Source organism: Pseudophryne corroboree, chromosome 9 (genome assembly GCF_028390025.1).
Source record: "Pseudophryne corroboree isolate aPseCor3 chromosome 9, aPseCor3.hap2, whole genome shotgun sequence".
NCBI classification, from domain to species: domain Eukaryota; kingdom Metazoa; phylum Chordata; class Amphibia; order Anura; family Myobatrachidae; genus Pseudophryne; species Pseudophryne corroboree.
In genome coordinates this window covers 186354815-186382084 of record NC_086452.1, presented here as the reverse complement: position 1 = coordinate 186382084, position 27270 = coordinate 186354815, and the positions used below count along the sequence as shown (strand labels likewise).

Sequence of the window (27270 nt, the reverse complement as noted above, 5' to 3'; positions counted from 1 at the left end):
CTTATAATTATTGCACTTTTCATTGTTTTAAATAAAATAAGCTAAAACTTTGCAAAAAATTGAAAAAATCATGGAAAGTAACTGGGATATACAGCAGACCTTTACATAAATATGGATTGATACAGAATTGAGCATTTCAAGCCTTTAGCATACAGTATGCCTCTCTACTTGAACCTCTTTATTATTTTTATGATGAATTGGTGGTCTACTAATTCAGTATGAATTGCCGGCGGACAAAATCCCGGCTGTCATGGTCCAGACAGTGGAATCCCGTCCGCCAGAATGCCGGCAGCGGGTCGAGCGCTAGAAAGCTCCTTGCGGGCTCGCTGCGCTCTCCATATGTTCTATTCTCCCTCTATGGGTGTCGTAGACACCCACAGAGGGAGAACAGCCTGTGTCGCCGGTATTCCGATGGCGGCATTGTGACTGGCGGATATCCCGACTAGCAGTATTTTAACTACTTCCCCTGCTAACACCAATGAAACTATTACTGAAAACATCATTTAAAACTACATAAACCATTTCCATGCTGCCTCATGATTAATGATTAGTGACAGTGGCACTTCTATGATGGGTGCAGTGTTTGTGTACATGGCCCCTGGGTCAAAGGGGGGCCACATGCTACACACCCTGCACAGAGTACAGACCCCACTGTGTGCTGAGCACAGCCCCCATACCTATGGCATATTTTGGGTGATATATAACCAGGGAGATGGCACAGGTGATCTTCTGCATACTGTATGTGCTCTTTCTAAACATCACCTAAAAGAGCAGGTATGGGTGGGGCCTGGTGGCTTGCTGCACAGAGAGTCCTCCCAAGGTGTAATTACCCCAAAGTGCCTAATTTGCATATATGATAAATACAGCTCTGTATGTACCTATCTTAATACTGATAGGTGTTAAGATAAATACAAAAATACAAAAATATTTGTTGCATCACAAATTAGGCAAAAATAAAGCTGGTGAATCATACAGGATTACATGGACAGAGAATGCAACAAATCACATACAGTACAGAGAAGTGTTCTTACACTACCCAGGTGCAAGAAACAACCAGGGTGTGAAAAGCATGGCCTGTGTGACCAAGGCAGTAAATAATACTACTTGTATGTACTGTACGTGTTCTGGCAGTTTGCTATTTTGATAACTTGCTTCCTATCAGATACACATACAGTTAGATTTCGGTATTATGTATTATATAAAGGTGAAACATTTCCTCATCACTTCCAAGGCTGAAATGACACTTAAATCTTGTTTATTGCAGGATGTCCCAGAAGAGGGCAGAGCCAGTATTTACCAATCTGTCATCATCAATACGTCCAAGGAAATGTCGTGTTACAGTGATTACCCTATTCCTGATGACCTCCCGAATTATATGCATAATTCCAAATTGCTACAGTATTTCCGTCAATATGCTGAACATTTTGAAGTCATGAAATATATCCAATTTAAGGTAATAACCATGGGGCTAATCCAGATGTGGAGGAAGTGGCTACTGCTGCTGCCTTCTATTACAAGCAGACGCCTCCGGCTACGGTAGTGATCCGATCTGTGTCCTAGGCCGCATCATTGGATCACTGACCACTGGCCATTATCTGACTTGTGGCACCCATGGGGTCATGCAAGCCACCCATCTTAGAGGTCAGAAAATCTATCTACATGTCAAAGTATATCTGTCTGTCTGTCTGTCTGTATGTTTGTGAGTATGTATACTTGTTCTTCATAGGCTCCTACTTGGATTGATGTATCTGAACCAGACTTAGGGCCTAATTCAGACCTGATCGTAGCAGCAAATTTGTTAGCAGTTGGGCAAAACCATATGCACTACAGGTGTGGCAGATGTAACATGTGCAGAGAGAGGTAGATTTGGGTGGGTTATTTTGTTTCTGTGCAGGCTAAATACTGGCTGCTTTATTTTTACACTAGAATTTAGATTTCAGTTTTAACACACCCCACCCAAATCTAACTCTCTCTGCACATGTTATATATGCCCCCCTCCCCCTGCAGTGTACATGGTTTTGCACATCTGCTAACAAATTTGCTGCTACAATCAGGTCTGAATTAGGCCCTTAGTACACACACCCTTCCTTACACAAATTAAAATAGTGATGGGGTCTAACCAAAAAAAATCCACCTCTTCGGGTCCAGAGCTATAGCGATAGATAGATAGATAGATAAACTCATTGGTTGGTTTGTTTGTCTGTCCGGTTGTGCATTCAGACAACCCTGCACCACTTGGGATCAAACCAACATGAGGGGGTTCAGTTGGATCCTGGCCAGGTTTTAGGGAGGTTAGGGTCCCGGTCAGACCTCTCAGCAGAATGCACAATAAAGAACTTTACCCAGGGAGCCTGTTCTGGGCATTCCACTGGATTAATTTGGAAGCATACTTCACAGAGTGGTAACATTGGATGCCAGAAGACATACTAGGGGGTTGGGGTGGGTCGAACCACATTGCGAAATACACTAGTAAGAACTTTGACCCAGGGAGCCTGTTCTGGGACTTCCATTGGATGGATTTTTAAGAAAACGTCAGAGTGGTAACATTGGATCCTAGAAGACATACTACGAGTTGCGGTTAGTCAGACCTTATGGTAGAATGTGCTGGGCAGAACTTTGAACGAGGGAGCCTGTTCTGGGCTTTCCACTGGATGGATTTGGAAGAAGACTTCACAGAGTGGTAACACTGGATCCCAGAAAGCCTACTAGCGGTTTGGGATGGTTAGACCTCTTGACAAAATGTGCTGGGCAAATCTTTGACCCAGGGAGCTGTTCTGGGCCTTTCACTGGATGGATTTGGAAGAAAACATCACAGAGTGTTAAAATTGGATCCCAGAAGACATACTACTAGGTTGGGGTTAGTCAGACCTTACAGTAGAATGCGCTGGGCAGATCTTTGACAAAAGGAGCTTGTTCTGGGCCGTCCACTGATGGATTTTGAGGAAAACTTTACAGAGTTGTAACATTGCATCCCAGAAGACATACTAGGGAGTTGGATGTCCCAGTTGGATCTCCCGTTGGTGTACACTGGGCAGCTTAGGAATAACAACAATGATAACAGCGGGAAAGCTTTCAAACCATCTCACAATGAAAAAGTGATTATAAAACTGAACAGAAAAAAAGTTGGGGATTAGTGCTACTGGCGTCACGCCTAAACAAAAGCGACACTCCTCAGGGGTGTGTTGGAAGAGCTACTAAGTTTTTAATTATTGTTAATATGTTGACAGTTGAAGCCAACTCATTCATAACTTAATAACAGGAAAATGTGAACCTGGACAATGCCGAGTACTTCAGCTAGTAATATATAATGCCAAAACCAACCGCACACATATAAGTGGAAAGGGGAGTGCCTGGTACATATATAATAGTTGTAGTTCAATGTAAAGAACCAGCACCTCCAAGTAATGCTAAAAAACTTCTTCATATAAAAAGGTAAAGTGCACAAAACAGATACATGACCAGAGGCATGATTATGGACAATCCAAAACTTTCATGAAAGAGATGCCAAATAGGATGGCCAATTCATACCAAACCATGGTGCATGCCTCCAGTAAGTAGTCGAACGGTCCACAGCCGTTTCGGTGCTGAGCAAGCACCTTCATCATGGACAATCAACTTATCATCACCAAACACATTTTATACCATTCTAATGATCAGGAACAAACTCACCTGCATGTGTCCCCAGCACAGGTGTGCATACACAGTGGCCAGAAGCACGCGTCACGACCGGAAGTGACGTGGTGCGTCAAACGTCACGTGACATGCCCGGAATGGATCCCAGAGCAAGGCCGAGTCCAACTGTCACCATGGCAACGTGGGTAGGCAGTAAAGCTACTCCCACCACCGGGAGCCACTGAACAGTTGTTCTCACTCACTTGCCAGGTATCCACGCTGCGGTCATACACCACGCGGTTGGCATCACCACCCACATCCAGGCAGCCACGCTCACCAGCCCCAGTGGAACGCAAACGTTGCTATGGCAACCACATGCAGTTAATACACAAAATAGAAAAAACAATAATAAACACTAATCCTGGTGCAAACATGTACCCAGCGGTAGCGCCCCATATTATAGAACGGCACCAGAGGGCACATAACGGCACCAGTAAATACATAACAATGACAAAATCAAAATATATATAATATTCTAAATACCTAACAGACATTAATGTACATGTTGAGAGACTAGTTTACATAAAGTATTAATAGAGCAAAGGTAATGTCAGGAATCGACTCACCACAGCAACATCTGTCCGTCGGTGCGGACTCCGTCCGGGGTCCCTACGTTCTGCTGTCGTCCACCCCTCTGCCGCCAGACGTCATCCTGGGCCTAGGAACGCTCCTGTAACAGCGGGCGTGGGAGCACGCCGCATTCCCGCCGGGCCGCGGCATGGGCGCAGCCATGACAGTCTCCATCGGTCACCGGAGCTTGGCCGCACCTCCTTTTCCCACTCCAACCAATGTCTGCACACCAGGGGGTATATCAGGAGCTGCAGGGTGAGCCTGTGGTTGTCCTGAACTTTGTGTCACTCCTGCGACCCATGTGCCTGGATTCCTCCGTGTTCCTGGTTACCTTCCTGGATCCTCCGTGTTCCTGGTTACCTACCTGTTCCTCCGTGTTCCTGGTTACCTTCCTACATCTCCGTGGAACTACAAGCATCAGCAACCCCTGCATCTGTATTTGGCTCCACACCTAACTACAACCGCAGTGTGCTTCAGCCTCTGCAGTAGAGACTCTCTCCAGGTGCATTCCATCACCTCACCTGTGAAGCAGCTTGCTAGCTGCCTGAGCTTAACGAACTGCTCTGTGAACTTCCACCTGAGTCTCCTGCATCTGCTACCAGGTTTGCTACACATTTATTACCATCTCTGCTGGCTCCACGTTTTAAACCATTCTGGTTCTCACACCAGTGAACTTATCCATCATTACCATTTCCTCCATAGACTCTCAGCTTCCAACCTGCACCATTTCCATTGCATACTTTTTATTGTTTATTCCTGCACGTTATTCTGCTGCCTTATTGTGTGAACTTTTATGTTAATAAAACACCATTGCGCTGATGCGCAGAAACCCAATCCAGCCTCCTCACTTCTTCCATCCTACCTCCACTGACCCACTAGCGCCCCCTCCGGGGACACAAGCAAAACCGAACCAGACAGTAAGTTCAGGACCGATGGACTCGGACGGTGGTCAGAGTGTTCCAGTTTCTGCAAGGGATGTCCTCCCGGATTGATACACTACAGCAAACCCTGCCTAGTGTACTTGCTACTCCATTTCCAGTTACCCCAGCACCTGCAAGTGCTGTGAGTTCTTCTACGCCGGCTGCATCAGCTCCAGTGTCACGCTTGCACCTGCCTGTGCCTAGCAAATATGATGGCAGTCCGAAGCTATGTCGCGGGTTCCTTAACCAATGTGAAATCCAGTTTGAATTATTATCACACAATTTCCCCACGTCAAGATCCAAGGTTGCCTACATTATCTCACTGCTCTCTGGTTCTGCCTTGAGTTGGGTGTCTCCTCTGTGGGAACGTGCTGACCCTCTGATGAACAACTACGCTGAATTCGTGTCAACCTTCAGACGTATCTTTGACGAGCCAGGTCGTGCAACATCAGCCTCTGCAGACCTTATTCAGCTTTGTCAAGGTACCCGGAGTATGGGACAATATGTCATCCAGTTCCAGACGTTAGCCGCAGAGATTCAGTGGAATAATCAAGCCCTGGTAGCAGCCTTCTGGCATGGACTTTCAGATCGGATCAAGGATGAACTGGCAACCCGCGATGTCCCTGAGCAATTGCCTGAACTGATTTCTCTATGCATCAAGTTGGACTCTCGCATCCGCGAACGCAACAGTGAGCGTGCTCGTAGTGAGCCGCGCAAGTCAAGAATGGTACCTTCAGTACAATTTCAGCCTCCACCTTCTGATGAGCCTATGCAAGTTAATAGGTCCCGCTTAACTCCTGAGGAGCGGTCAAGAAGACTCCGTGAGAGACTGTGTCTTTATTGTGCGGCTGCAGGTCACCAGATCAATTCTTGTACAGTGCGTTCGGGAAACGCCAGATCCTGACTTGTAAAGGAGGAGTCAAGTTGGGATCTTCTAGACAAGCTCCTTCAAACCAAGACCTCATTCTTCCTGTGACTTTAGAGACTACAGATGGTCTTCAGTCTGCATCTGCGTTAGTGGACTGTGGAGCCGCAGGAAACTTCATCACTCAAGCTGCGGTAGATAAGTTTCGTTTGCCTATCTGCGAACTCTCATATCCAGTCTACATCACTGCAGTAGATGGTAGCCGAATCTCCAAGGGGAATATCTCTCACCAAACCAGACCAGTGGTTCTGGGAGTCGGGTTCCTGCATTCTGAATTAATAAAGTTTTTAGTTATTCCTCAGGCAACCCAGGAGATCGTGTTGGGAATGCCCTGGCTCCAACTACATAATCCGCAGATTGATTGGTCTACGTTACAACTCACTTCCTGGGGTTCACATTGTCGCCAGTCCTGCTTAGCCCAAGTTTGTCCTATCAAGTCTTCTGAAGTCAAAACCCAGTCAAATCTTCCTGCGGCTTACCAAGATTTCTCTGACGTCTTCAGTGAAAAGGCCGCTGATGTTCTGCCGCCCCATAGAGAGTGGGATTGCCCCATTGACCTCATTCCCGGCAAGAAACCACCAAGGGGGCGTACCTATCCGTTATCCGTTCCTGAAACTGAGGCGATGAGCGACTACATCAGGGAGAACTTACAGAAAGGATTTATCCATCCCTCATCTTCACCCGCTGGTGCGGGCTTCTTCTTTGTTAAAAAAAAGGATGGAGGATTACGTCCATGCATTGACTACCGGGGTCTCAATGACATTACCATCAAAAACAGTTATCCATTGCCACTCATCACTGAATTGTTTGATAGAGTTAAGGGAGCCCGCATCTTCACCAAGTTAGATCTCCGCGGTGCCTACAACCTCATCAGAATCCGTAGTGGTGACGAATGGAAGACAGCTTTTAATACTCGAGATGGTCATTACGAGTACCTGGTAATGCCATTCGGGTTGAGCAATGCCCCAGCAGTGTTCCAGCACTTTGTTAACGAAATCTTCCGTGACGTTCTGTACAAATACCTCGTAGTTTACCTGGATGATATCCTCATCTTCTCCCAAGATCTCTCTTCTCATCGTCTGCAAGTCCGTGAGGTCCTCCGACCTCTTCGTGAGAATCGTCTCTATGGCAAATTATCCAAGTGTACCTTCGAAGTTCCCTCCATACCCTTCCTGGGGTATATAATTTCCGGATCGGATCTCCAGATGGACCCGACAAAGTTGGAAGCCATTGCCAATTGGTCCATTCCAAGTAGTCTTAAGTCTATTCAGCGATTCCTGGGATTCGCCAACTATTATAGGACGTTTATCCGAGGATTTTCAACTCTCATCGCTCCTATTACCAACTTAACTCGGAAAGGGGCAGATCATTCCAACTGGTCAGAAGAAGCTTTAGCGGCATTTCAAAAGATCAAGCTGGCCTTTATGTCTGCTCCAGTTCTGTCTCAACCGGATGTAAACAAGCCATTCGAGTTGGAGGTGGATGCTTCCACAGTAGGAGTTGGAGCTGTTTTCTCCCAGAAGGGAACTGATGGGAAGATTCACCCTTGTGGATTTTATTCTCGTAAATTCCTCCCTGCAGAAGCTAACTATTCCATTGGAGATCAAGAACTACTAGCGATCAAGCTGGCCCTTGAGGAATGGTGGTATCTCCTGGAAGGGGCCAAATTTCCGTTCAACATCTATACGGATCATAAAAATCTGCTTTATTTGAAGGCAGCCCAGTGCCTCAATCCTAGCCAGTCCCGGTGGGCTATGTTCTTCTCTCGTTTTAACTTTAAGCTTCATTTCCGCCCAGGTTCTCAGAATATCAAGACAGACGCTTTATCCCGATCTATGGAGTCCGAAGAGGAGACGTCCGACTCTGTTCCGCATTCCATCCTGAGTCCAGTGGTATTTGCTTCGTCTCAAGTTTCTCCTGCTCCACCTCCTGGTAAGACTTTTGTTTCCCCAGAACTCCGTTCCAAGTTGCTGTCTTGGGCTCATCAGTCCAAATTCACTGGGCATCCTGGTGTCCTGAAAACTTTCAAGTTCCTCTCCGAGACATACTGGTGGCCGAAGATGAAAGTTGACATCAAAGATTTTGTGGCATCCTGCCCGAAGTGTGCGCAGCACAAGACTCCTCGACAATCTCCAGCAGGTCAGTTACAACCATTATCTGTTCCCAACCGTCCCTGGTCACACTTGTCCATGGATTTCATCTCTGACCTTCCCTCTTCTCAAGGATTCAATACCATCTGGGTTGTGGTTGACAGGTTTACCAAAATGGCCCATTTTGTACCACTCCAGGGTCTTCCTTCTGCACCAAAGCTTGCCCAAATCTTCCTACGGGAGATTTTCCGCTTACATGGACTACCCACTGAAATTATATCTGACCGTGGAGTTCAGTTTGTGGCAAGATTTTGGAGAGCCCTTTGTTCTGCCATGCAAGTCAACCTCAAGTTTTCGTCAGCCTACCACCCTCAGACGAATGGGCAGACGGAGAGGGTAAACCAAGAGTTAGAAACATTTTTAAGACTTTATGTTTCGTCTTCTCAAGATGACTGGTTGGACCTGCTCCCATGGGCTGAATTTGCCCACAATTTCCGCTACCATACTGCTACAGAAACAACTCCGTTCTTTGCTGTATATGGACAACATCCCCGTGTTCCAGATTTTCAAGAACTTCCTCACATTGATGTTCCTGCTGCCACTACTGTCTTGAGTCAGTTCTCTTCAACCTGGAGGAAGATTCATGCTTCTCTCAAGAAGGCTTCTAGCCGGTATAAGTTCTTTGCTGACCACAAAAGACGTGCAGTTCCTAGCCTGAAACCTGGTGACAAGGTTTGGCTTTCCACCCGGAACCTCCGTCTTAGAGTCCCGTCGATGAAATTTGCACCACGTTTCATCTGTCCCTTTTCCATCGAAAGAGTCATCAGTCCTGTGGCCTACAAGCTCAAGTTACCACCTTCTCTACGAATCCCTAATGCCTTTCATGTCTCTCTCCTCAGACCGTTAGTCCTGAATCGCTTCCAAAGAGCTCTTCCAGTCGGCCCCAAAGTGCGAACTCAGCGGGGCGTGGAGTTCGAGATAGAGAAGATTCTGGATTCCCGTTGCCGGTACGGTCGTCTACAATACCTTATCGACTGGTCCGGTTATGGTCCTGAGGAGAGAAGTTGGGTGAATTCGTCAGATGTCCATGCTCCAAGGTTGGTCCGTGTCTTCCACAGAACTCATCCTTCCAAGCCACGTGGGTGTTCAGTGCCCACCCATAAAGGAGGGGGTACTGTCAGGAATCGACTCACCACAGCCACATCTGTCCGTCGGTGCGGACTCCGTCCGGGGTCCCTACGTTCTGCTGTCGTCCGCCCCTCTGCCACCAGACGTCATCCTGGGCCTAGGAACGCTCCTGTAACAGCGGGCGTGTGAGCACGCCGCATTCCCGCCGGGCCGCGGCATGGGCACCGCCATGACAGTCTCCATCGGTCAGAGTACGGCGGCCAATCCGGAGCTTGGCCGCACCTCCTTTTCCCACTCCAACCAATGTCTGCACACCAGGGGGTATATCAGGAGCTGCAGGGTGAGCCTGTGGTTGTCCTGAACTTTGTGTCACTCCTGCGACCCATGTGCCTGGATTCCTCCGTGTTCCTGGTTACCTTCCTGGATCCTCCGTGTTCCTGGTTACCTACCTGTTCCTCCGTGTTCCTGGTTACCTTCCTATATCTCCGTGGAACTACAAGCATCAGCAACCCCTGCATCTGTATTTGGCTCCACACCTAACTACAACCGCAGTGTGCTTCAGCCTCTGCAGTAGAGACTCTCTCCAGGTGCATTCCATCACCTCACCTGTGAAGCAGCTTGCTAGCTGCCTGAGCTTAACGAACTGCTCTGTGAACTTCCACCTGAGTCTCCTGCATCTGCTACCAGGTTTGCTACACATTTATTACCATCTCTGCTGGCTCCACGTTTTAAACCATTCTGGTTCTCACACCAGTGAACTTATCCATCATTACCATTTCCTCCATAGACTCTCAGCTTCCAACCTGCACCATTTCCATTGCATACTTTTTATTGTTTATTCCTGCACGTTATTCTGCTGCCTTATTGTGTGAACTTTTATGTTAATAAAACACCATTGCGCTGATGCGCAGAAACCCAATCCAGCCTCCTCACTTCTTCCATCCTACCTCCACTGACCCACTAGCACCCCCTCCGGGGACACAAGCAAAACCGAACCTGACAGGTAAGTGGTAAACAGGACACACTTTAGAAAAAAGTTACAAAAAACAACCAAAGCCCTGACTTTCATTGAGTCCACCAGGGGCAATTGTATTAAGGCGGCAATCCAATGTGCTTCTCTTTGCAACATCAATTTGTTGCGATCCCCTCCCCGTCTCAACGGTGGAATGCAATCAATTGGCATACATCGGAAATCTCTAATCGTATGACCCAGGGAAGCAAAATGTCTCGAAACTGGTGGTGTATTACTGTCCACAAGAGTGGTAGCTTTTTTAATGGAGGAGCGGTGCATTGATATTCTTTCCGACATATAGCATATTACAAGGGCAAGTTATTATGTACACAACGTAACGGCTGTTACAACAATCCAAATGATATTGTATACTGTAGACAGTGTCACTACTGGGGTTAAAGAAAGTTTCCCCAAGAATAAAAAAAATTACAATTGGCACATCCATGGCATCTCAATACTCCTGGTTTAGGTTGCAACCAGGTTCTTGCCCGAATTGGCCCAATGTCGGAAGCAGCCACAACGTCTTTGAATTTTTTAATTATGTATATATATACACACACACACACTATGTGGACAAATATATTTTGCCACTCCTGTAAATTACTGAATTCAGGCGATTCAATCACACCCGTTGCCACACGTATACTGTATAACCGTATACTCCACAGGTGAGCTTGTTGATTAGTTTATGTTCTGTGTATATAAGAGATGGCTACGCATTGGTTTAATATGCTCATGACTAAGGTGCTGTTGTAGCACCGAAACAGCTGTGGAGCTGTTTAAACCCACTAGGATGACTGGTACTGCTTTACCACCCTAACACTCCTTCATTGATGCTTTTGATTGTAATATGTGAAATCCAGTCTCCTATGCTTTTTTGATATGCACTGAACTTTTTCATTGCTGACTATCTTTGTATATATATATATATATATATATATATATATAATGCTTGTATATACCGGAACTCCTCCCTCTCCTTCAATACCTCAATAGCCAGGTGCCATCTAAAATATTTCAATATATATGTGTGGTGACGGCGGCACTCCTATGGCAGTAATTTGCAGGACAAACAAAGTTGCTTCTACGTTTCGGTTTTATTCCAAAACCATCATCAGGAATGACACCATCACCACACATCTACATTTACATATTATATATATATATATATATATATATATATATATATATACATATATATACACACACACACACACACACACACACACACACACACACACATATCTCCTATATAATAGCCCAGATCTGTGACTTTGTGATTCATTTGCTAACGCTGGGCGGAGTCACAACACTGGGCGGAGTTAGTCAAATGAGTCACAGATCTGGCCAAATCTATAGGAGACTAGGAGCAGAAGCAGATAGTATGGGCATGGCACAGGCAGGGGTGCATACCTCCCAGCTTTCTTCAGGAGCTTTCTTCAGGCAGAAGGAGGGACACACACTCGGCGAAAAGGGGGGCATGGCTTAACGGGAGGGTCCCCGTTTTCGTCAGTGAGGGGGCATGCCCAGCGCTCTGTGAGTTGCTGGCATGCCCCCAGGGGCTGATTATGAGTCCTGGGGGCCCAGGGCACTTGAAACAGGGGAGCCCTATCTCATTGCTGAGCCTGCTGTGGGTTGGGTGCGTGGCCTAATCGCGGGACGCGAGGCCACGCCCCCTTATGCAAATTCATGTTGTTGTTTTTTAAATGGAATTTTGGCCCCTCAGCTAGGGCTAAATACAGAGGAGGTGGTCGCTCCCCCCTACACACCCGCACAGGCAGAAGAAAGCAGGGAGACTGCTGCCTCCCTGCAACACCACAGACCTGCCAACACGCAGCAGCGTGTGCTGACTGTAGGACAATGCTGCTGCTGTTGCTGGCAGGACGGGGGAGCTTCTGAGCTGGGACAGAGCTACTCCAGCTGGGGGGCCCCCTAAAACTGTGGGTCCAACAGTACGTACCCCCTGCCCCCCCCCCTCTTAATTCAGCTCTGCTGCTGGAACCCCCCCTTAATCCGTACCCCATGATGCCCCCTCTCCCTCTGTCTCCACTATTCACCGCTGCTCTGCTAAGCAGAACAGCGAGTACAGGAGCTTTACAACTGCCCCCCCCCCCACCGCGGGACACTGCGACCCGCGGGTGGGACAGCGGGACAGACCCCAAAAACTGGGACTGTCCCGCGAAAATCGGGACAGTTGGGAGGTATGGGGGTGTGTGAGGGGGTATGCCGTACAGACAGACGGGCACCGGCTCACTGTGTGCTTGACCCCCCACATCAGGACACTCAGCAGGGTCTCTCTGGCACTGAGGAGCGTCACTTTCTGGCACACTCCACGTTTCTTAGCTGCAGTTTTGTGGGGCACCTGCCGCTGTGCAGGTTCCGTACTGCCTCTGTTATCTCCAGCCCCGGCAACCCCACCGCTAGCTGCAGCGCTGCCGCCTGCAGTGAGGTGCACCCAGCTCCTTCACACACTTTAGCCGGCGGGTAGCGCTGCAGAAGTCCGAGCTGCTTGCAGGCTCCGACCCCCTCCTCCCTCCAGCCGCAGCGTCTCCTGGGAGCTAACCAGTCACTCCCAGTCTCCCCTTACCACAGTGCCCAGCTGCCACGAGGTCCGCGCTGCGTGCATGCTATGACCCCCCTCCTCCCTCCAGCTGCAGCATCTCCTGGGGGCTAACCAGTCACTCCCAGTCTCCCCTTACCACAGTGCCCGGCAGCTGCGCGAGGTCTGCGGTGTGTGACTGAGGAGGGGGGGAGGGATGCGGACGGGCAGAGGAAGCAGGACTCCAGCCTGAGAGAGTCAGCCATGCCAAGTCTCCACCAGCAGCAGATCCAAACAGGTTGGAGTGGAACAGCAGCAGTCAGCAGCAGTGACTCCGGTAAGACACATCTTTCTGTCACCACTGTTCTGTCCCTAATACCAATCTCTCCCGTGCCCTGTGTTCTGTCATGTACCCGTCACCCCTGGCCTTGCCCTGTCACTGTTATCCTGGCCCTGTCACCCTTATCCTGGCCCTGTTACCCTTATCCTGGCCCTGTCATCCCTGTGCTTGCCCTGTCAACCCTATACTGGCCCTGTCACCACTGGCCTTGCCCTGTCACCGTTATCCTGGCCCTGTCACCCTTATCCTGGCCCTGTCACCCTTATGCTGGCCCTGTTACTCCTATCCTGGCCCTGTCACCCCTGTGCTTGCCCTGTCAACCCTATACTGGCCCTGTCACCCCTGTCCTGGTCTTGCCGCCCCTACCCTGGCCCTGTCACCCCTATCCTGTCCCTGTCATTTCTGTCCTGGCCCCGTCGCCTCTGTCCTGGCCTCGTCACCCCTGTCCTGGCCCCGTCACCCCTGTTCTGGCTCTGTTACTGCATACCCTCCAACTACCTTTTTGGCAGGTACAGCACCCGCAGCGCCTCCATACCCCTCCCCAATGCACCACACCTCCGCACCTACCCCTCCCCCACACGCTGAGCCTCCAGACCCCCTACACCACCCGCGGCTCACTTTCCTCTGCCCCTTCACCACCCACAGCACCTCCAGACCCCCTCCACCATCCACCCCCCATATATGTCTCCCCCCACACCTGCCCCCCTCCACCCGCAGCATCTGCAGACACCCTCCTCCATCCGCGGTCCCCCCCTCACCCATCCCTCCCCCACCCATGGCACCCCCGCATTTGCCCCTCCAGCACCTCCGGACCTCCTTCCCCATCATCTGCACCACCCGTACCTAATTCTCCCCTACCCACGGCACCTGCGGACCCCTACCCCACCCCCAGGCACCCCCGCCCCTTCCCATCCCACAGCACCTCCGGAACCCTTCACCCATCCGCAACATCCCCACACCTGCCCCTCTCCCACCCGTGGCACCCCTGCCCCTCCCCCACCTGCAGTGCCTCCGGACCCCTCCCCCATCTGCGGCCCCCACTCCTCTGCCCCTCCCCCACCCGCAGCACCTCCCGACCCTTCCCCATCCGGCCCGCCCCGCTTCCGCCCCCCCTCCACCCGCAGCATCTACAGACACCCTCCCCCATCCGCAGTCCCCCCCGCACCCGCTACATTCTGTACATATTGCCCTGCAGGTGCTGTTCACGCCGTCGCAAGGGGCTGCGCCTCCTTCACCATCGCACGCTCTTTCATTGTGCAATATTTAACCACTAACAAAGGAATGCAGGTAATACTCCATATAATACAAATATTGACCCCCAGACAGGCATGCAAGGGTAAAGGGGGCGTAGCCCCTAGCGACGGTGTGAAGAGCGCCCGTAGGGCGTGATGAAGCACCTAGTATATATATATATATATATATATATATATATATATATATATATACATAAACATATTACTGTGTATTTTACCTACATTATAATTCATTTTAGGTAAAAGCACATTATACAGAAAAGTATTTTGTTAGTGATGATAAATGTTAATAACTAGTTAATTAATTACTAGCTATTTGTATTCTTATCTGATACTCAATATTAAATGGCTTTACCTTGTAACAGTGAAATGATGGAACCGGCTCAAGCTCGTTGTGACCAGCCAAATGCTTGCAGTAATATTTTATTTTTGCATACTCTAGAATTTTAAATAAAATGTTGGATGTGCAGCTTAATCCTCCAGGCAATGTTTTCTTGCTTTATTGAGACAGGTAATGTGTTCTTATATCTTTCCAATCTCTGAATGACACTCATTACATTTGAGTGGATCATAGTACAGTTATGTGTACATGAAATGGTCACATTCAATAAACCTTATAATTCATAGAGAATTAATCTAAATTGTATGCATATAAAGCAGTAAGATAAGTAAGGAAGAAAGATATTAAGTGCACCAATGTTCCCACTTAATGGGAAGTTGTACTGTAATTTAGCTGAAAACTTGCATCCGTCATATATTGGCAAATTATTCAATTGGTTAGCAACAGTATGGCATATTGCCAGCTTTATGCCAGTAAAGAGTGTGTTTTTAAGTGACCAATATTTCCTTTTTCTCCAGAATTTATATTCCTTTTATGCACCTACAAATTCTGTTTAGTTGTAAATCTACTCTAGATCTAGGGCTGATTTATCAATTCATTTTTTCATAAGCAAAAAGTTTTAAAACTCTTTTCTATGACAAATGGTGCTCCAGCCAATCAGCTCCTAACTGCCATGTTTAAAAAAAAAAAGACAGTTGAAAGCTGATTAGCTGGGGCACCATTTATCATGCGCAACGAGGTTTAAAAATCGTTGCAGAAGATAAAACTCATTCATAAATCAGCCCCTAAGTATGTAAATTGGGGCTAAATCAGTTTGTTGATTGTCTCCCCCTTCCTATAACTTATTGGTATGTGTCACTGAAGTTTTTGTTTTATCAGATTAAACTATGGCGATAGTTCATCAAATTCAAAACCGATAAAATACAGTAACATCTCAAATAACTATCTTCCTGATTTCTTTACATGAAGACTACTGTTTGCAGCGTTAAGAAACGTCCAGATTTTCTCACCACTGGTCAGTGGGATGTTGTCACAGAGACTGAAGGAAAGCAGCAGGCACATGTCTTTGATGCTATACTCGTCTGTTCTGGTCATCACTCAACTGCAAATCTACCACTTCACACTTTTCCAGGTATTGCTATACACTGTTAAAGTTGCATATTCATGAGTAATATTAGATCAAGGTGCAGTCCTCACATACATTCTGCTCCTAACCCACCTAAGGTCACGAGAGAATAAATCCATTAGTGACACAAATGAATGAGTGTGAGACTAATTATTCTCTGAAGATCTGGAACAAGGGGACAAGGGATGAGAATGTAATCCTGCCACTGTATAAACCATTGGTGCGGCCACACCTGGAATATTTTGTACAGTTCTGGGCACCTCACTATAAAAAAGATATCTTGGAACTTGAAAGGGTTCAGAGGCGAGCCAACAAACATGTTAAGGGGTTAGAGGCACTGGATTATGAGGAAAGACTTAAAAGGTTAGATATGTTTACACTGGAAAAGAGGCGACTGAGAGGGGACATTATTAATATTTAAAAATACATTAAGGGACCATACAAGGATTTATCAAATGATTTTTTTTATCAAAGAAACACTACATAGGACACGAGAACACTCCCTGAGGTTAGAAGAAAATAACTTTTATACACAACGGAGAAAAGGGTTCTTCACAGTAAGAGCAGTAAGGATTTTGAATTCTTTGCCAGAGAGGGTAGTAATGGTGGACTCAATCAATAAGTTTAAAAATAGGATTTTAATTTCCTACCAGTAAATCCTTTTCTCTTACGTCCTAGAGGATGCTGGGGTCCACATTAGTACCATGGGGATGTACCAAAGCTCCCAGAACGGGAGAAAGATCGCGGAGGCTCCTGCAGAATTGATTGACCAAACTTCAGGTCCTCAGAGGCCAAAGTATCAAACTTGTAGAACTTTGCAAACCTTTTTCGACCCAGACAAAGTAGCCGCTTGGCAAAGCTGTAAAGCCGAGACACCCCGGGCAGCCGCCCAGGAAGAACCCACCTTACGAGTAGAGTGGGCCATAACAGACATAGGACACGGAAATCCTGCCGTAGAATATGCATGCTGGATGGTGAACCTGATCCAGCGAGAGATCGTCTCTGCTTAGAAGCAGGACACCCAAGTTTCTTGAGATCATACAGGACAAACAGAGAGTCCGATTTTCTGTGACTAGCAGTCCTCTTCACATAGATTTTCAGAGCCCTTACAACATCCAAGGACTTTGATGAAACTGAGGAGTCAGTAACAACTGGCATCACAATAGGTTGGTTGATATGAAATGCCGACACAACCCTGGGAAGGAACTGCTGACGTGTCCAGAGCTCAGCTCTATCTTCATGGAAGATCAAGTAAGGGCTCTTACAAGACAAAGCCCCCAACTCCGACACACGTCAAGCAGAAGCTAAGGCCAACAAAGTGACAGCTTTCCACGTGAGAAACTTGACCTCAACCTCCTGTAGAGGTTCGAACCAATCCGATTGGAGGAACTGTAACACCACGTTAAGATCCCAGGGCGCCGTAGGCGGCACAAAGGGAGGCTGGATGTGCAGAACCCCTTTCAGAAAAGTCTGAACCTCAGGGAGGGCAGCTAACTGTTTCTGGAAGAAAATGGATAGGGTCGAAATCTGGATCTTTACAGATCCCAACCTCAGGCCCATATCCACACCTGCTTGCTGGAAGAGGAAAACCATCCCAGTTGAAACTCAACCGTAGGAAACTTTTTGGACTCACACCAAGATACATATTTTTTTCAAATACGATGGTAATGTTTAGACGTCACTCCTTTCCTAGCCTGTATCAAGGTAGAAATAACCTTGTTCGGAATGCCCTTCCGAGCTAATATCTGGCATTCAACCTCCACACCGTCAAACGTAGCCACGGTAAGTCTTGATAAGAGAAGGGCCCCTGCTGCAGCAGGTCCTCCCGAAGAGGAAGAGGCCTCGGCTCTTCTAGCAGTAGATCCAGAATATCCGCGTATCAAGCCCTTCTTGGCCAGTCCGGAGCAATGAGGATTGCCTGAACTCTTGTTCTCCTTATGAGTTTTAGAACTCTTGAAATGAGTGGAAGTGGAGGAAACACGTACACCGACTGGAACACCCACGGAGTCACTAGGGCGTCCACCGCCATGGCTTGTGGGTCCCTCGACCTGGAACAAAACCGCCAAAGCTTCTTATTGAGATGAGAGGCCATCATGTCTATTTGAGGTACACCCCAAAGATCTGTTACCTCCACGAACAGCTCCGGATGGAGTCCGCACTCTCCTGGATGGAGATCGTGTCTGCTGAGGAAGTCCGCTGCCCAGTTGTCTACTCCCGGAATGAAGATTGCTGACAAAGCCAATGCGTGTTTTTTTGCCCAGAGGATGATTCTTGTTACCTCTGACATTGCAGCTCTGCTCTTCGTTCCGCCCTGTCGGTTTATGTAAGCCACAGTCGTTACATTGTCTGACTGCACTTGAATGGCTCGATCTCGCAGAAGATGGGCCACTTGGAAGAAACCGTTGCAGACGGCTCTTAGTTCTAGAATGTTTAGTGGAAGGCTGGATTTCAGGCTTGACCACCGTCCCTGGAAGGTTTCCCCCTGAGTGACTGCGCCCCACCCCCGGAGACTTGCATCAGTGGTTAGAAGGATCCAGTCCTGAATCCCTAACCTGCGGCCCACCAGAAGGTGAGGAAGATGCAGCCACCAGAGGAGTGAAATCCTGGCTTTCGGCGACAGACGTATTCTCTGGTGCATGTGTAGTTGAGATCCAGTTGGAAGGGCCGAGCATGAAACCTTCTGTACTGTAGAGCCTCGTAAGAGGCCACCATCTTCCCCAGAAGGCGAATGCACTGATGATCCAAAACCCGGGCAGGCTTCAGGACATCCCGGACCATTGTTTGTATCACCAACGCTTTCTCCTCTGGGAGAAACACCCTCTGCACTTCCGTGTTGAGGATCATTCCCAGAAAAGACAACCTCCTGGTCGGCTCCAAATGTGATTTTGGAAGATTCAGGATCCAACCGTGTTCCCTGAGCAGTTGAGTCATGAGAACGATGGACTGTAACAACTTTTCCCTGGACGATGCCTTTATCAGCAGATCGTCCAGATATGGGACTATGTTCACCCCCTGTCTGCGGAGGAGAACCATCATCTCTGCCATCACCTTGGTGAACCCCCTCGGTGCTGTGGAGAGGCCGATTGGCAGTGCCTGGAATTGATAGTGACTGTCTAACAGTGCAAATCTGAGATAAGCTTGGTGAGGCGGCCAAATCGGAATGTGGAGGTACGCATCCTTGATATCCTTGATATCCAGGGATACCAGAAACTCTCCCTCGTCCAGACCTGAAATCACTGCTCTGAGAGACTATTTCAAGTTCAAAATCGGTCTGAACGAAACATGCGGTTTCAGTACCACAAAAAGGTTTGAATAATAACCCTTGTTTTGCATATGAGGTGGAACTGGGACAATGACCTGTGACAATTTTAGGATGGCTTCCTGTAGGATAGCCCTGTCTGTCAGCAAAGCTGGCAAGCCTGATTTAAACAATCGATGAGGCGGGAGTTCTTGAAACTCCAGTCTGTACCCCGGGACACAATATCCTGTACCCAGGGATCGAGGCCAGACGACACCCAGACGTGTCTGAAACGTCTGAGTCTCGCACCCACCAGCCCGTCCTCCAGGCTTTGAGGTCCACTGTCACGCTGAGGATTTTGAGGAACCAGAAGCAGGTCTCTGGTCCTGGGAGCCTGCGGGGGCAGGCTTTTTGGATTTTGTCCGACCATCTCTAAAGAAAGTGGTAGGAGGCTTGGACTTTTTTGCCTTAGCTGTCTGAAAGAACTGCGGCACAGCTGAAGAAAATGGTTTCTTCATAGAAGGTGTAGCAGAGGGAAGGAAAGGTGACCTACCTGCGGTTGCCGTGGAAATCCACGCATCCAACGCTTCCCCAAATAGAGCCTGACCTGTGTAGGGTAGGTTCGACACACTTCTCCTGGATTCCGCGTCTGGTAGTAATCGGGGATACGGTGGGGTATCCCTGATTACTACCGCTGCTACATGGAACTAGGAGGGTGATGGGTAGCCCGGAGGAGAGGAGACTGGACTCTGGACTGAGATCTCCCCGCTACAAAAGAGTACTGAGTCAAGCGGGAGGCTGCTCAGCGCTGGCAGTGATCCCTCTTCATTACTACCCTGCACCATCAAATTGCAGGTTGATCCCTTCCACCCAGCGCTCTCTGGTCTTTTACCCACACAACTTACCCAGCTCGGCTGAGGACACCCCACAAGGCTGAGCAGGTAGCAAGCTCTCTGACTCAGAGGCCCTCATTCCGAGTTGTTCGCTCGCAAGCTGCCTTTAGCAGCATTGCACACGCTAAGCCGCTGCCTACTGGGAGTGAATCTTAGCTTAGCAAAATTGCGAACGAAAGATTTGCAATATTACGGAAAGACTTCTCTGTGCAGTTTCTGAGTAGCTCGAGACTTACTCTGCCAGTGCGATCAGTTCAGTGCTTGTCGTTCCTGGTTTGACGTCACAAACACACCCAGCGTTCGCCCGGACACTCCTCCGTTTCTCCAGCCACTCCTGCGTTTTTCCCAGAAACGGTAGCGTTTTTACACACACTCCCATAAAAACGGCCAGTTTCCGCCCAGAAACACCCACTTCCTGTCAATCACATTACGATCACCAGAACGAAGAAAAAACCTCGTAATGCCGAGAGTAAAATACCAAACTTCATAGCAAATTTACTTGGCGCAGTCGCAGTGCGAACATTGCGCATGCGCAATTAGCGGAAAATCACTGCGATGCGAGAAAATTACCGAGCGAACAACTCGGAAGACCACCAGAGGGAGGCTCAGCAATACCAATGAGTGAGAAATGTCTGGACCGATGGTGCGTCTCTGGGATTCAGCTCTGACTCTGAGACATATAGTCTTGCGAGATGTCATCATCTTGCGGATGGATAGTGAGCGCCGCAGCGGCTGCTGTATTACCGAGTAGCTGCAGAGCCGCAGATGACAACCAGCGAGCAGTCAGCGAAATGCTGTTCTGCTCTCCATTTATATGCTAATTGAGGTAACTATGTGGGGGCCCTCTGTGTGTGAATGGCCAGGGACGACCGCCCCTGCCGCTCCAGCCCTGGATCAGGTTGAACGGTCAAATAGATGTGTACATGGCAGCTGTTAGGTAAATAGCTGTATTTATTTCCATGTATGCAGTGTGAGTACAATTGACTTGTGTGTAGTGATCATATAAACACCTGTATAGGAGTTGTGGATGCTTATGAAATGACAGACAGCCTTTAATAAAGGTACCAGGCGTATTTCTGTGCATGAGACAATTTAGAAAAAATAATTATAATCCAGATGTTAGGGGGGGATCCGGTCTGAAGATTGACACTGTCTAGGTCGACAATGTTTAGGTCGACAGTCACTAGGTCGACAGGGTTGGAAGACCGACAGGGTTTCTAGGTCGAGATGTGCTAGGTCGACAGGTCAAAAGGTCGACATGAGTTTTTCAATTTTTTTCCCTTTTTTGAACTTTTTCATACTTAACGATCCACGTGGACTACGATTGGAACGGTAATCTGTGCCGAGCGAAGCAGTAGCGGAGCGTGGCACCTTGCCCGAAGCTCGCGAGCCATGCGAGGGGACACGGTGCACTAATTGGAGTTCCCGGTCACTCTACGAAGAAAACGACACCAAAAAAAACCTTATGTCGACCTTTTGACCTGTCGACCTAGTGACTGTCGACCTATAGTGGTCGACCTAAACATTGTCGACCTAGACACTGTCTATCTAATGATCCACACCTATTGGGGGGGTGGGTGGTCTGACACATTCTAACCAGTAGGCAGTGACGAAGCCCATCTGTATCCCTCCATAAGGTTATCCACCCATCTGAGATTACTGTGGGCAGTCTGGAATTTAGGACATCTATCCAGAGTCTCGATTGTCAGAAATTCTGGATGGGCAATCAGTGTGACACTGTCGCGAAATGTAATTCTTCTTTTTCACACTGTTGCTTCACCTGCTCTGCCTGCTGATGACGCCACCTGTCTACACTGCTTCCTGGTTATAGCGCCACTGAGTGCATGTCATCTTACCACTCAGCACACTAAAATGCCCAGCAATACCCTTGTCCTCCAGGCTGCACCATATAGTTATTATACCTGTTCACCCCTGTGTCTCTATGGTACGAGTTGTACCACCTCGTTAAATAACCATAAAACCTGATTAAGATGTATTATGTGTGGACTAACTGCCACCGGCACCATTCATCTGTGCAACATTGTACACATGCTGGCCAAATACATATATAGATAAATACAATTAACACCAAGTGTCCTTCACACGCACATTCCACTGCATTCTGCTAATAGGCTGTGGACCGCGATACAGTCCACCATCCTCAAGGAAATAGGTTACTGGCCCCACTGTAATACTCAACAGATTACTCTGCTAATACTCTAACCTACGTTGACTGCAGCCCGTCTCCTCTCATCTGCAACTGGTGGGCACCAGCTCCAAACACTAACAGGTGCATTCCACCCAAAGGCATAGCTATCATAGGTGCAGGCAGTGCAGCTGCTGTGGGGCCCAGAGCTGAGAGTGGCCTCCTTCCCTGTCACAGTTACATGTGTTATATAAATTTTTCGCCATTGGGTGGTACGTAGGGGTCTTTTTAAACTTTTTCCTTGGGGCCTGCAATATATCTAGGTATGCCCCTGTATCTGCTCATTGTAGTGTGGTATAAAATGAACTGGAGGGTATTTTCATGTTATATAATATGAACCGGGGCACTGTGATAAGGCACAATATGAACAGGGAGCACTATATAGCATAATGTGAATTGGGGGTACTGTGTGGCAAAATGTGTACTGGCAGCTCTGAAATGTGACATAGGGTGAACTTAAGCACTACTGCAATTCATAAAAGAAACTAGGGCATTACTATGGGGCATAACATTAAATAAGGCTCTACTATGGTGCAGAAAATTAACTAGGGCACTATCATATGGCATAAAACTAACTGCTGCAGGGAAGTGTCTCTCTAGAAGCATTGGGTCGGGGGCCCCTTCAAAATGTTGCTATGGGGCCCACAAAGTTCTGGCTACGCCCCTGCTTCCACCACCTTTGTATGTTATCCCCAACCACACACACTGCCACCCCATCTGTCTCTCTTATCTGTCCCTCCATCCCTCCCTACTCATTTCTTTTTTTCTTTCATCACTGTCCATCTCACCTAATATCTCCAGGTCACCTCAGCCAAACACCCCCCCCCCCCCCATCCCCCCATCTCTCTCTTCTCTGTATCTCTCCACTCACCAGTCCCTCTCATCTTTGTGTGGGAACGGGGGGGTGCTTGCTAGCTCAACACGCTTAAGCTGGCCATACATTAGGATGACCAGTATCCAATCCGATTCCTTATAAGATTTACTTCAATCCCCCCGGGTGCCCCTAGCACACAATTTAGAGTTCTGTGTGCATACGAAGAAGCATACAATCTATCAATGGATTGTGTTCCTCACAAAAAGCGCATGATCATCTGGAAGGAAATGCCACTCAGAATTGATGCTGATCGTATAAGATGCATTGTATGTGCATAAAACAAGGAGACTAATTCAGATCTGATCGCTGGACTGCATTTTTTGCAGCCCTGTGATCAGGTACTCACACCCTACAGGGGGAGGGGATAATGCTGTGCAAGTGTGCATTCGCTTCTGTAGCAGAGCTGCACAAACATCAGTTTGTGCAGTCTCTGCGCAGCCCAGGACTTACTCAGCCGCTGCAATGGAATCCTGCTGATCGGGGCCAGAGCTGTTGTCAGACACCTTCCCTTCAAATGCTTGGTCCCGCCTGCGTTTTTCCAGACACTCCTGGAAAACGGCCAGTTGCCACCTCCAGTCGACCTCTTCCTGTCAATCTCCTTGTGAACGCCCGTGCAAATGGATCCTTTGCACAATCCCGTCACAGGGCGCCGAACCCCGTAGCAGCAGTCCATCGCGCCGGTGCAGTGCGGTGCATGCGCAGTTCGGATCTGATCGCTCCCACTGTGTGAAAACGCACCGTAGCGATCTGATCTGAATTACCCCCAAGGTATCATGTGCATACGATTACGACGGATAATATGGCTGCACATATGATCTGAGGATGCGACATACGACCCATCACATCGTAATCATACCCAAAACACGTACAATGTGCACACAATGCATCATATGACGCATCTAAATCGTACATTCACTAGCCATTTGGGAATTGGAGTCAAAAATACAATATTTACTGACCCTTGGTTTTGACAGCGTTTTTAAAACCACCATTGACGACTATTATAAAGCCCCTGTTCCGCTGCAAATTCGCTGTAAGTCAGTGAAAATTGCCAAACTGTCCTTTAGTAATAATGTCAGTGTGAAATTATTCTAAGACCCGAAGGAGCTTAGGTTCCCAGTTCAATAAAAGACATATCTGACAATCAATGTACCCCAGAAACAAATTCTAAGGTCTAGATCGCACATGTTGCAAATCTCTTTTAAAGGGATTCGGTCAGGTTTCCGGCGGTGAGGATCCCGGCACTCGAAATACCGATGCTAGAATCCCGACACTGCTCAGAATGCCAGCACCGGCATCCCAAATAGGATCACAATCCAGGTGCCGGAATACTTGCCCTCCGGGATCCCAGACTGCTGGTATCGTGTGATGGGCCACCGGAGAGGTAAGCTGTGGTGGTGGTGGTGGTGATGGGGGTGTTAGGTTTAGGGCTAGGCTGCAGGGTGGGGAGGGTTAGGTTTAGGCTGCAGGAAGGGGTGGTTAGGTTTAGGCACCCCCAGGGAGGGCTATGGTTAGGCTGTGGAGGGGGAGAGGTTTAGGTTTAGACTGCAGTAAGGGAGGATTAGGGTTAGGTTTTTTAGGGGGGTAGTGTTAACAGTCTAACCATTGGGATGACACTTTTGGCATCCTGACCGCCAATATATCAGACCCAACCCCTTTTAAAGAGAAGATTAAAGAAAATAATGGCCAGGATGTAATGACACCCGAGATCGCCGGAGGTGCGAGATGCTGACCGATCTTGGATGATTTTTGAAGGGGTAATCATTTACAAGGCATGGTTTTGCATTGTAGGTTATTGCCCCTTTAAAAAAACATGTGAGATCGGCTAGCATCTCACACCTCCAGCCGTCTCGGACATCATTACATCTGGCCCACTGTTTTATTCCTGCTGCTTTCTCACTGTCATCTGTCGGTGTTCACAGGCATTGACAAGTTCAAAGGCACGTATTTCCACAGTCGTGACTACAAAACTGCAGAACCTTTCAAGAACAAAAGAGTAGTAGTGGTTGGTATTGGAAACACGGCAGTGGACCTGGTGGTGGAGCTTAGCGCTGTGGCTAAACAGGTACTTATTAGAGGAACTTATATGACTACTGTAGGTGCTGCTCTCTGATGTTCGGAATCTCAAGTTGTGGTTTGTTAGTGAATCACAAATATGGCGGAAGCACAGATGGTGTAATGGTTAGCATTACTGTCTCACAGCACTGAGGTCATGGGTTTGATTCCCACCACAGCCCTAACTGTATGGAGTTTGTATATTCTTCCTGTACTTGCCTGGGTTTCTTCCCACAATTCAAAAATATACTGGTAGGTTAATTGGCTCTAAACAAAAATGAACCCCAGTGTGTAGGTGTGTGGATGTTTATGGGCAGACTGGATAGCTCAAGTGATTCTTATACGCCATCAAATTCTATGTTTCTATGTCAAGTCATAGGAGCCAGCTCTGTAGGTGCTTGAGTGTCCTCAATATTTGTTCCGCCACTTTCCATCTGTGCTTCCTCCTATTTAAAAAGAAGGAAATCACTGATTTCTCCTGCAGTTCCTCCTTTTTTGTCTGTTACCTTGACCCCATAGTTTGCTCTGGGGCCTGCAATGTCTTATCTATTGAGATGAAATTACCCTATACCAGAGTTTCCCAAACTCTTCTATTACAGTCCAGGTTTCAAGGATAGCAATACGGATAGGCGGACCAAGCAGCAGCAGGAGGGATAAAAAGAAGCAGCTGAGAGGAGACACAGATGGGAAGATACCTGTGCAGGAGCATCCATGTACAGTAGTTCAGAAAAACATACAGATTGGAGCCTGCCTATGAGGGGTGCACTAATGTACCCACCAGGAAGGCGGAGTGGGGTTTGGTAAGGAGAGTGGGTGACTAGCAGCCAGGAGAACAGAGATGGAAGGAGAGATATGTGGGGTCAGCGGCTGTGGCACTGTCATGGAACTGCTGCAGTGTGAGGATCCCAGCTGGGTGGAGCCGATGCAAGGACCCCTGTGGAGATCCCTGCTTACTGACTCAGAGGGTGGCCAGGACTGCCTGTATGGAAGCTACTACTGTGGTGGGCAAGAGCATTGGAACCACTGCTGCCAGAGAGAGAGAACAAGACCCCAGAGACCACAACCCGGCAGGACCAAGACCCGGTATGCGGACCAGGCTGCTAGAGACAGCCCTGATGGAGGGGAAAGACCTCTGAAGAGACCTCAGCTGAAAGTTTCCAGAGCTGCGGTCATAAAGATCCTGTGAGAGGACCCTTGCAGCACAGGCAGGCAGCGCAAGGGAAGCTCCAAGAAGGACATGGAGAAGACTCCTGCTGGACAGCCAATTCAGGCGGGTGTTGAGATGGAAGCCACTGAAGGACCAGAGGAGGTGCAAGCTACAGCAGCCCGGCACGGTGCGCAGCATCCCAGACGCGCTGCGGAGCAGAGTCTAAGGAGAGTCGTGGGGCAGCAGAGCTGTAACTGCAGGGTAGTGAGACACACTGTTTAATGCTCTTCCACTGCCAACTCTGCCCATTACCCCTTTCACTGCAAAACTCTGCCCCTGTTATCATCTTCTTCAAAACTCTGCCTAAACTGTGATAGAACAAAGGGGATAGGCTCCCCTTCCTCTCTAAGTGCCCTATTAAAACAAGATATTAGGGGAAGGCTCCCCATCTGTTTTAACCCTACACCTCTGATCCACAGTTTAGGGAATTTGGTGTACTTGTGCTTCCAATTATGTTAACAAGCAAGTAGTTTTCCTGTTGATGCTCCATTGCTATCTTATCTTGTTATGTGTTATAATAAAATGGAGTTGGATCCTGTATTATGTGTCAGGGATGTAACTTCATCCCAGTTGCCTGGAGCCAAGATAAATTATTAGTATTTTAACTGACTCCTCTATACCAGCCACAGCACACAACTTTGCCGAAATAATGGGGTGTGGTCTCACAAAGAATATTAGCCCCAATGCAAATTGCGCCACAGTAGCACAATCTTATTCACAGTACACAGTAAGTAGCACCTGATTTATATTACACCACTTAGCAGTGTCCCTTATTTACATTACGACACAAAGTAGTGCCTCTTATTCACGTTACAACACATAGTAGTGCCACTTATTCACATTACACTATACAGTAGTACCTCTTATACACATTATACATGA

The 27270-nt window shown here is 48.1% G+C and overlaps 1 protein-coding gene across 1 annotated transcript in view; it reads left to right on the top strand.

The window, feature by feature from the left end:
- The window catches only part of LOC134957830 (flavin-containing monooxygenase 5-like), a 55279-nt gene that overhangs the window by 20109 nt on the left and 7900 nt on the right, over positions 1–27270 (top strand). The window contains exons 3-5 of the mRNA XM_063940030.1: positions 1265–1453; positions 15759–15921; positions 25049–25191. Of these exons, the coding sequence (XP_063796100.1) occupies positions 1265–1453; positions 15759–15921; positions 25049–25191 (495 nt within the window). The remainder of the gene's footprint in view (positions 1–1264; positions 1454–15758; positions 15922–25048; positions 25192–27270) is intronic.